The sequence below is a fragment of the Mytilus edulis genome, chromosome 1 (assembly GCF_963676685.1).
Source record: "Mytilus edulis chromosome 1, xbMytEdul2.2, whole genome shotgun sequence".
Lineage (NCBI taxonomy): Eukaryota > Metazoa > Mollusca > Bivalvia > Mytilida > Mytilidae > Mytilus > Mytilus edulis.
Genome location: NC_092344.1, coordinates 63,169,307 through 63,181,694, shown reverse-complemented (window position 1 = coordinate 63,181,694; position 12,388 = coordinate 63,169,307). Strand labels below are relative to the sequence as shown.

The 12,388-nt window shown below is 30.3% G+C and overlaps 1 protein-coding gene across 3 annotated transcripts in view; it reads right to left on the bottom strand.

Annotated features, from left to right (window-relative positions):
* Window positions 1-12,388, bottom strand: part of LOC139486485 (uncharacterized) — a 58,159-nt gene that overhangs the window by 10,670 nt on the left and 35,101 nt on the right. For all 3 annotated transcript variants that reach the window (XM_071271401.1, XM_071271393.1, XM_071271386.1), the window contains 3 exons: window positions 6,702-6,830; window positions 3,855-4,048; window positions 237-377 (listed from right to left, as the gene is read on the bottom strand). In XM_071271401.1, the coding sequence (XP_071127502.1) occupies window positions 237-377; window positions 3,855-4,048; window positions 6,702-6,830 (464 nt within the window). The remainder of the gene's footprint in view (window positions 1-236; window positions 378-3,854; window positions 4,049-6,701; window positions 6,831-12,388) is intronic.

Here is a 12,388-nt window from a genome sequence, read left to right as displayed (position 1 = left end):
ACACAAACTGATGCCAAACAAAAAGAGAAGTAATCAATCTCATAAATAAAAAAATAATCTTGTTCTTCTTTTTGCGCACAAAGGCTTATTTACAAAATATTGAAATTTTGAACAATGTTTTTCTTTCAACCTAAACAATCCAGTTTATAATATAGGTGTCATCTGGCTTGATGAGTAAAGTATACAAAACTAATGATTTTCTCATAGCTGGTGATAACGATTATATATATATATACCTTAACATCATCTACAGCATACGCTGCTAATCCTTCAAGTTGATTGGTTACATTCGCAACTTCCTGTGACGTCAGATGGACGCCATCTCCTGTGTATGCAACTAGATTTCTCAGTGCCATATCAGCTTCAGATGCAGTCAACTGTTAAGAAATATGCAGAAAAAATGTATTCTTGGTTGTAATTATTAGTATACATGCCATATTTCAAATCTATTGAACGATCTATAATTTAAAGAAAATATTACATTATTAGCAAGTAATAACTCTAACAGTTGTAATACAATTTTTATAAAGAAAACACACTACCAAATCTACATGTCTGGAGTAAGGTTTGATAGGTTAAATTGTAGTTGTTCTGAGAATCATGCCCTGTAGTATCTGTTATAAGTGAACAGGTTTGCCTATGGGAAGTTTACTCGACGTGTTTAAACTTCTAAACAATGAGGCAAGCATTCTACGCTAAATGTCACAAAAACTATAGTTTTATTCATATTTTCTTTAATTGGACGATATTTTTATTTATCTTACCTCCTATACATTTCCAGGAATATGATTGGTTAAAAGCATCCGCGTGCAAACCGTGTATATTTGATATTAGGTTAGTAGGGAGGCGGGGCTTATCTCATACACGGCTAGTAGTGGAGTTACGTCCCTTTATATTCCTTATTAGGTAAGAATGGGGCGGGGCTTATTTCATACACGGTTAGTAATGGTGTTATGTCCCTTTGTAAAAAACAAAACGGTACTGAGAAAAAATCTTAAAAGTTCCAACAGACGAAGAAATTGATGATTAAGATTGAAAGAAATTCATAAAACACATTTAAACCTTACAAGTCGTTATTGTTGGCATCTGTTTTTGTAGGATCAATGGAAGTATTTTCTTAGCGCTAACAGTATTGAAGACTTGCTCGTTTTGAGAATCACTAGTCTTAATTTCACACGTTAAGATAGTCGGTAAGATAAATTCGTTACATAGTGTGCTAGTGACGTAATACGGTATATATGGGGTCAGTAAATTCCATATGGGGATTCGAGCTTCGCTCTCACCCCATATGGAATTTACTGACCCAATATATACCGTATTAGGTCACTAGCACACTATGTAACTAATATTATTTAGTTTATAGTGCTGCTTTTTATCAACAATAAGACAGATAACTCAAAGTAGATATCACCTGATGATTTATGTTTCTTTAATTCTGATAACAAGTGTTGTTATTTTCTTTCGGATATTTTTATTATCTATTATATGTAGTATGATAAGTTGTACCTTTTTGTCTGGCAAACAATCTAATAAAGTATTAACCACGTTTCAAAACTAAGTATGACCGTTCAAATCATGGCAAAGGAGTTAATTACTTTGTATATTTCAACATAATCTTGATAAGTGCTTTTTTAGTAATCTGAATGAAACAACAATATTTCAAAATTCCCTATTCTTGCTCACGGTCTTTATAAGAGTGGGATAATAGAAATGTTTTCCATGTGCGTAATTTGTTCTTCCTAGGTTAATGTAAAGGTGAAAAGGCCTTTGATGAAAATATTGTTGTTTTTCATTATCAAATTTGTCGTTATACAATATAAATCTTGTTGCTTTCTAGTTAAAATAAATACTTTGTTTTTGGTAAAATGATTTATGGGTGTATTTGGTTTTCTTAGGTACAAGTCTCCATTTTGTTTTGCTTCAGGATCTTTGAACCAATTCTCGTTTATCTATTGCCTTACATCATATTACGGTTTGTTTTACACCAAGTTATAATTAAACAAATTGATGATCATTGGCAACAACTCTTATAATGAATTGTTTCAGATGTTTTCTACATCCTATACAAACATTCGTAATTAAGTTAGCATGCTGGTTTGACTGTCTGTTAATTAAGATGGCTTTTTGAAAACAAATAACAGTATTTCATTTTAATTTTGTGTTAATATGAAAGATAATCTTTAAACATTTCACGAATCAATCATCTAAATGTTTCTTTTAAAAAAATATTTCAGACTCATTTGGAAAAAAAGCTTTACTAGAGGCAACAGTAGATACCTGTATAGTTTACCGATGTTTACAAATAAAGGCAACAGTAGTATACCGCTGTTCAAACTCATAAATCCAGGGACAAAAAACAAAATCGGGGTAACAAACTAAAACTGACGGAAACGCATAAATATAAGAGGAGAACAACGACACAACACTACAATGTAACTAACACACACAGAAACGGACCAAGCATCAGACAAAATCCCACTAGAATAACAAATATAACATCAAAACCAAATACATGAATATGGGATAGACAAGTACCGTGACACGTCTTATCGCAATGTCAATTTACACTCAAAAATAAGAGAAAACAAACGACGCAACGTTAAATTGTAACACACACAGAAACAAACTATAATATAACAATGGCCATATTCCTGACTTGGTACATTTTTTACAAAATGAGGGTATCGAGTAAACTTCAGAAGGAGCACTGGAAACACGTCTTATAATTACATTGGTCATCTGTTTTTAGCAACTTAGTAAAGCCATTGACAATTATACTCTCAAATGTTTGATTGTTGGGATTAAGTGTACATGATGAAATATATTACAGACGTTTGTTAAGAACGCAAAGAAAACTATATCATGCGTTTTATTTTAACATTCTGTGATACTGTCAAGATGTTTATTTCTAAAGACTAAGTTTGTTTTTTATTTGATAGAATAAGTTAAGTTAAAGGATTAATCAGACATTCAAACAATAGTAATTTTAGACAAACTAAATCTTAGCAAAACTGTAACTAAAAAACAAAAGATTTAAACATATCATTAAAAGAATTCAAACCGGAAAAAATAGTCGCATAATCAGATACAAAAAAGTAACAATCTGGATGAAAGGATTTTTTTGAAAATCAAATGAAACCTCAAATTGAAAAAAATAATGCATATGATTTTTATAAATAGATGGATAGTTTGCATTATAAAACGTATGTACATATTTTTTTTCTGAAGAAAATTCTTTAATTTGTCCACATTAGAAGAACTTTACATTGTTTTATTTACTTGGTTCCAGGAAGCAATTCGCCGACAATTCTCCGTATATGCAAGTGACATTAGCGTGACCATTCTCGTAAAAATCCGGTGATCGAAATACGCGTGGTTCTCTCATTTAAATAAACTATTATCTGATTGTATATGTTATACACGTGCTCGATATCCATACTTATTTGTTGATTGTTTACTATAAGGTGACAATCGGTAAACTTCGGCTTCAAAGCACGGCAATTAATGAACTGCCATATTTGTGAAATCATAACAGACAGAGAGAAAAAAAAATGACGACTATTCGATATGTTGGCGTAAAAACTAATAAAATCGTGCACAGAGGACTAAGTTTATGATATATACATGCATTGGTTCAAGAATTGGATAATCATTATTTTTCACCAGTCACTAGTTTCATATGACTTAAAGAAATGTTTAAAAAGGTAGGGAAATGAACAAAAATTAATTTTCATTATTGTCTACATTCTAAATGATATCATCTTCAATTATTCATTGCGCCGTGAGTATTCTCAATTTAGCTCTGCATTATAACAGCTAGAAGCCAAAATATTCCGAACGGAAAGCATGCTTACCTGTTTGCAGTGCATTGTGTTTGGTGTCGCCCATTTTGGAAGTCCTCTTGAGTCTACTCGACACATACGGAACACTTCTTCTATCGTTGTTGTACTGCCATGTGGACATACTGATTTTGCCATATATCCCACTTTTGTCTCTTGCCATATATATCGTCCACTTTTATCATGATATTTACTATCAGGGCAGGAATCTACAGTGAATAATGAAAGTGTTTAAGTAGGAATATCAGCTTTGTTTTGATTTCCTGACCATTTTAAGACCATCAAAACAATGATTTGTTCATGTAACAATATGGTTTGAAAGGTTAAGTTTGCCTGAACAAATATATATTGTTTTGAGAGAACAGAAAATCAGCAACATCAAACTTATTTAAAGAAGCCCATTTTGTCATACAACATTGTAGTTTTATATGTGTTTTTGTTTATTTATTCAAATTGTAAGGTTCTGTTTCTCCTTTCTCTCACTTCGGTGTTCTGTTTTACCATTGCTTTACTCATATTGTTGAAGTGTTTCCCTCTGCATGCTCTGATTTAGTTTATAACCCGGATTTTTCTCTCTCAATCGTTTTATGACTTTTAAACAGCGGTATACTCATGTTGCCTTATTTTCCCTTTCTTCTCGTAGCTCTCAATCGCATTTATATCGGTAATCTGAAGCTTTTTCAACATCCTTGGTTTTTTTTTTAGCATACGACTTAAGCTGATATACAAAATATTGAAGCAGTAATCACTTTGCTATAATCATTGAGGGTAAATGTCTCCAATACACTCTGTGATTGGAAACCTCAGAAATAATGAATAAGTTCAGTTAACCGCTCATAACATTTCCACTTGAATACTAAATAGCCACGGAATGTTTTTAAGATCAAGTCAATCAATTCGTTTGAATGAATAACTTGATAAACTTATTTGTTTAATTCAATAAAATATACTATAACATGAGACGAGAGAAAATGAAGACGTTTTGTTCTTCTTTTTTTTTGTGTACATTCATGGTACTGTAATTCTAAGTTATGTTTGAAAAATTGATTGACATTTTCTAATAAAATTATTAATGATCATAAAAGAGTCATGTTTCCAAGTTTTAATTCATACAAGAAAGAAGTAGTTGATTACTTATTGTATCATTCAATAGACATAAACAGACTAATGAGATTGTAAAAGAAGTTTTTTAAGACAACACATTAGTACAGCAACTGACTTACAGATGAACTATTTGCCAACCCATTCTAATGGGCTGGAAAACGTCTTGTGCATTTATAATTATATCTCATATTTGCTCGTTTATTTGAAAAATCAACACTGAGAATGTATAATAACATGATTAGCAAAAATTTAATAATTAACTTTTATGAAACTGAAAATGAATAGATTTACAAAATCATTTGCTGACAAAAGGTTTATGGTTAGAAATGAAAATGGGTCTAGTCACATCTGTGTTAAACAACGAAAGACAAATTGGTAAACTTTAAAAAAATTCATCATAAATACCAGTCATAAAATTGTGTACGCCAGACGCACGTGCCGTTTACAACAGATTAATCAATGACGCTCGAATTAAAAAAGAAAAAAAAGGCCAAAAATGTATGCCGAGAAGTTTGAAAGCAATAAGAACCCAACATTTTGGAAGGTTTGAGCAATGTAGCTTTAACAGTCATTTATTTTTGCTCTAAAACTATTCTACGATTACAAAAAAAGTGGAAGGAATGGAAAACTTCATATGATATGCTGAAGGATATCTAAAAATAGTTCAGATAAAAATGACTAAATATGAGATGCATAATGGTATTGGGAAGATATGAGAATTTAAAGTTTCATTGACTTCTGAATTACAGTATTGGAGATGACAAATGAAAGAAAGATCATCCCATCACTATTTACTTCCTTGTTGTTTTTAAAGCTAGAGTATAACAATAAGCTAATTTTGGATCAATGATTTTGTAATACTGTCTCTTTTACATGCAAATGTATCCCTTTTGTTTGTATTCAATAAAATGTACAAAAAAAATAATATGACTGTATATTTTAAGGCAGTTAAAAATATGTAAAATGCCTTGTTCTAAAATATTCGATGTACAATCCTCCCATTGTCAAGTTATATGGAGATATGAAATATTTGATTGACATTTTCTAATAAAATCATTTATAATTATACTAGAGTCATGCATTCAAGTATTATTTCATACCAGCACAAAAATCATGCTTAACTTATTTGATCATCCAATAGACAAAATTAACCTTCAGAAAGATTAAATGAAATATTTGTTTCGAAGATGCATAAGGCAGAACATCTTGGAATGCAGGTCATTTATATATTATTTGAATGTGATCTTGTAATATGTATGAAGACATCTGTTCTGTATCGTTGCAGTTATATTGAAAGCTATAAATGTTTGGGGGGGGGGGGGGTTGAAAGAAGATAAGCAATTCGGTTGCTAAATAGGAAAACCTTTTCTCAAGCACAAATGACAATGTTTTCGAAAAGTTAGTTGTTGTCTTCGAATTTCTGGTTGAGAATCTAAAATGTTCAACAGGTGAAAATCATCTTGTTAGTCCTATATGAAAAACCATGAAATTATAACAGAGCCTCCTTGTGATGTTCTTGATTATATCATTTCTTGATATGTTATAGACTGAATGATTATTTGATTACCAGACCAAATATTTCATGATTCTTTGATTATTTGATAATATAGGACTGTAGTTTTGATTATTTGATTATTTTGTTTAAAAAAAGTACTTAATGATTAAGTGATTATATTTTCAAAGCTATTTGTGATTATGTGCCTTCTTGGACATCCCCATAACATGCATAAGGGCCTCGTATATTAAAATGCTACTCACCGTCACTACACCTCCTTTGTCTAGTATTATCTGGGCAAATACAAATATAATTGTTCCCTTGTTTCTGGCAAACGCCATCCCCACAAAGATTATGGTCACATGGATCTGTTTTGAACTGACAACGGACACCTGGAACATAATATATAATATTAAATAACTTTAACATGTTTAATATATGAGACACCTTTCGGTGGGGTTTTTTTTTGGGGGGGGGGGGTTGGTTTTTTTTTTGGGGGGGGGTGCTTATGTTGATCTATAACTTATACTCATTAGGTCACTCATCTTCTTATTTGTATATTAAGCTTTCTGTGTTGTGTTCTGTGGATTTTCAATTCTTACCGTGGTGTTGTCAGTTTATCTTTGCCTTATAAGCGGATTATTATTTTTATATCATTCGTCTCTCTTCAAAAAGAGAGAATTATTAACCGAGTGTCCTTTTTATACTTTTACCCAATAAAATGAGGAGGCCAACTGTTCTCAAATCAGTATCAATAGTATGTTGTATGTTATTATCTCAATACTTATTCACTGTATGTATATTTGTTCTGAGTAAATCTCTCATATGTACAAATATTTCATATTTACACATTATTAGCTTTAAATATGTTAAAATACTATTTTATCAAATAAGGAAATCATGTATAGATGTTCAACATATTCCATAATGATGACGTTCAAATTATCTTTAATAATAAAAACAGGAAACGGTTTATAACATAAAAACCCACAATAATGGCATAAATGGTTAGTTTTTATTGATACTTGAACATGACTGCAATGCTATACATGTCTTTTATCATCATAAATTAAATATCACTTATACATTTTGACAGTCGTGTACTATTCGCCGTATAAACGTGTAAATGATGTATACTGTCATACAATCCATGAATTATGCAATATCAATAAGTAGTTCATAAAATGATTACTTGTCTTAGCTATTTCACCTGTGAAATATTTATGTGTATATGTAAAATAAGAATGCTTTTGATATCTGAGTAACATGGAATTTGTCATATCATTAAACGGAAACGGAATTAAATTTCGTATTTCATGTTACTACAATTCATCCCAAATCAAGTATTTAGAATGTTTTTAGTTTTCTTCTATTTAAATCTACAGGTGGTAATGGGCACCCTTGTCATATCCCAAATTTGAATATTGACTGAATCTTTGTTCTTATGATTAGTATTACACATTAATTTAATAATATCAAATCTGCGTCAAACAGGTATGCATCATCATAAAATGTACTTTCACTAAAATCAAGGGCGAAAAACATTGTAAATGAATTTGAAAATGACCATTGTTTTCTTTTTTGTAAATTACCATATTTTCAATCTTATAAATATTATAAATAAATGTAATAGTTTGACTCATAATGAACCTTTATGACTCATCAATTGTAATAACATATCCTCTTCCCCTCAGCAATTCTATGTAAGACGTAAATTATGAAAAATGTATTTTGTCGTTCCCCTTGAGAAAAGTGTCCTATGTGAAAAGCGGTTAAGCGATAACACCTTCTAAAGAGACCGTTCTTTAAAAACTGCATTGCACACATACATGAAAAAAAGTAAAATACCAAAAATATCAAACTTCGAGGAAAATTCTAAACAGAAAGTCCCTAAGCAGATGGCAAAATCGAAAGCTCAAACATGCATGTCAAACAAATGGATAACAACTATCATATCCCTGACTTGGTACAGGAATTTCTTCTGTAAACAATGTTGACTAAATCTGATAAAGCTTTTTTCAGTATCTCATATCTCTACATTTGAGTTTTTTTTTTATATTTTTATCTATATTTTGTAATAAATTATATTCTTTTCATAAGAATTTTTTGTTCCATTTTATAAATTATTCAATAAAACCATAAATTAATTAATAGGACGTTCGTATATTATTCTCAAACAATTCCTCGTGCAAAAAAAAAGGTCGTTAAAAGGAAGAGACAATATCCATCTAAGCCAAATTTAACAATCCATGCAATAAGTTATCTGTAGTATATTAATTTTATAACTGTTCGAAATAACCCTTTCTAAAAATGACTTCTATTAATTGGAACAAACAAGTTTTACTATTCAGAACTCACAAAATGGCGTGTGAAAAACAAGTAGATGCTCCAAATTAATATCTGTCGAAAAAATATCGTAAAAAAAACAAGAAGGCAAAAGTAAAATAATAAAAATACCAAACTCCAAGGAAAATTCAAAATGAATTCAAATGGTAATATCAAAAGCTTAAACTCATAAAACAAATGGAAAAACAACTGTCACATTCCAAACCAGTCAGAAAAATATGTGCACCGTACAGGCACTGAACGGAAATTGATGACTGCACTATTACTTAATAAAGATTGGGGGAAATCAATTTGTTAAAAGATATGAGATCATGCTTTTTTTAAATATGTTTAATATATGATAAAAATGAATCTTTTTCAAGAGTGACCTAGTTCGTTAATGTTTTTATGAATGTTTCTTGTGTATTTGGTTGTGTATTTAGTTTGATTGACAGTTGAAAGACGAACTGTATAATGATTAACCCTAGTTCTGACATTTGTGACAAGTTACAAAGATGTAATTGACGGAAATTCATGTATGCAAGGTGATTATACCATCATTATTGTAAAAACAATGTAGTTCCTGTTTTATACTCAGTTTTATACCATTGTATTACTTAAAAATTATCATATTTGTCACTGGTACAATAGCATGTGCTAATTGTTTAGTTCACCGGTGCTTTATTTGTAATAGTGAGACTTTTAAAATATACATTTTTGAGCGGTTGAAGAGGGTACATTTTCAGATGATTTATAAGTATTTAAGTAAGTACTTAAGTAAGTACTTAAATACTGTCTTGTACGTTTTTATTCAATTATTCATTTGTTTATCTGTTACTATTTTTTTAAAGTCCTTACTGTATCAAATCTCGGTTTAATACGGTCAAATAAATGATCCGTTGCAGTGGTAAGGATTGTATCTGTTTTATCCCCAACAACAAAAAAGTTGAATTGATCAAGCATGCAATTTTTCAAATATGCCGTTTTAAAACTAATAAGCTGTTGCTTTTAAAACGTTTGTGGTGGGGACATAAAAAAAGAAAATGTTTGTTTGACGTAACACTACCTATCCAGAAAATAGCTGCCTACTCAACATCTTTCATTCGTCCTGATGTGAAAAATAGATAGCCATGAAGACTGAAAAACATCGCATGCACATTTCAATTTTGTCTTTGCCAATCAAAAGAAGAATATGCCCTGTCTCTATCACGGCCTGGTCTAGAGTGTAGGTTAAACAAACACACGTTTTGTTCTCGCGGAAATCCTACCCGTTACGTTTTTTTTTACAATCGTGCAGATTCGGCATAATAATTAGTTCTTGTGCAAGACCGTTCTTTAAATTTCATAGCAACGCAAACTTCTGGGGTTCAAAAATACAAAACAATTTATAAAGATTAAACGTGCAATTTTAAATTGCCGCGTGATTATTTAAAAAACGAGACTGTCAACATTCAGACTAAAATAAAAGATAATCCTTGAATATTTATATGATAACCTTTTAATAAACTTTCTTGTTGACATTACTTATTCTATTTCTTATTTTAACTTTTTAAAATGATTTTTTAGTATCTATGTCCCGTCTTATTTATCCGTCTACTTGACTTAAAGGACTATACACTACTGTTTCATCCATAAATAGAACAAATGCTTATATACGAAGGAGAATCACTTAGCGTCTTAACAACAGCCCTATTTGTAATAAATAATTCTTAAATCAACAATAAATTTGAGAATTCTATGGTAGTTAAGACATTTGTGGTCATTCAATCTCGTACCATGATACTAAACGGTAACAGATTTAATTCAATACCTTTTTGTATGAATGACTACATAAAATTCGATTCTCAGATAAGAAATGAACAATTTTATCAAAAAAATTAAAATCTCCGACAATGACATAGGTATGTGTGCATAAGGCGGTAGCAGACGAAGACGACAATTTAGGCGGCAAAAGAAAAATTAGCATAAAGTTGGTTTTTCGCTATCTCTCACAAATTAATAAAGTTTTTTTCATAAACTTTAAATTTCGCGGGCAAGAAATCATTACGATTATGTTTTTCTCTCTCATGCAAATTACTGCAGTATTCTTTGTTTTACATAAACTTAAATTTTGACGGCAAGGGACATAATACCAGTTATGCTTTTTTCTCACTCCCTCACAAATTACTGCAGTTTATTGCATAAATAAAAATATGCAGTATTACTTAAATTTTGATTTCTTTTCTAAAATAAATAGTAGAATAAAAGATTTTAGGCATTATATCTGTCCATCTATTTCAAGTGAACTGGAAAACTTATCTCTCAAACTTAGTATGTACATACGATAGTAAAATATGTATTTGCAGTAAAGACAAGCAACTCCACTAGGTATTTGAAAAAAGAATTCCAAATATTTTCAGAAAATCGGAAATGAACTCACTTGTGATTAAGTGAAAACACGTTTTAACATATAATTTTTATTAATTAAAAAAAATTGATTGAATGATTTATTTTTGATTTTTAATTTACATAAAAGGTTTATGTTCCTTTTTATTTCTGACGCAATAAAATATTTTTAATTAAATCTAAGTAGGTCAATGTGTTTAATTGTTACTATTTAATACTTGCGCCATAACTGATGCGAAACTAAACCACACATTTTGATCATAGAAATCAGCATAAACGTCACTTTATTTTCCATTTACCTGACAAAACATTAGGCTTTTAATGTCAAATCTAGGTGCTATTGACTTTAATCATGGTCACAAACCTTGTATAACGAAAAATATTTAGTTAACAGTTCGCATAACCTTGAAGAGGAAGAACGTGTAATTTGTGAAAATAAGGGTTGGGTCATAGACATTAACCTTTAAAGGGCAATGCACCCAAGAGGCCTAAAATTCACCAATCGATATGGCGTACAGGAGTGGCAGTTTGGTTTTTTTCGAAAGAGTTGTATGACTCTTGCAAGTCATGGTTGATTCATTCGCAATACGGGGGTTTGAAACTTGCTAATTCATAAAATACAAAGTGCTTTCCTACTATGTTACCAATCGACATAAAATTTTTAAAAATCATTACATTTACAAATATATCTAAAGAATAATAAATTAAAGTAGAGATTTGATAAAATCGACAAGATAAATCATTTATGAATTGAATATTATTTGTTTATTGGGGTGCAAAAACGTTGACCGAAGCACATTTTGTACGAAGCGCAATGTGCGGTCAATCACTAAATTGATTTCTCAAGGTAGAATCAACTTTTAATAGATACATTCCCTTCCTTCCACCGAAAGGTCGGATTTTTATCAAATATGCATGTAATGTTAATATTTCTTAAACATTGTTAAAGCCTTTATATAATTGCATAAAAAAATCATTATTTACTCTTTTACTGGATTGACTAACTAGATGATAACATTGACTTACTAGATGATAACATGTACTTTCAACTTATGAAAGGTAAACGAGTACAAAGAGAAGTCGAAATTGAACCTAACAAATGATTAAATCCGTACAATTACTACTTTAAATTTAAAATATCTTTTACAAGTTGTAACAGTTTCAGTAAACATTCAAAATGACCAATTTACTACCTTTTTACATAATCGTATACTACTTTCACTTCAACTAAACATTCGTT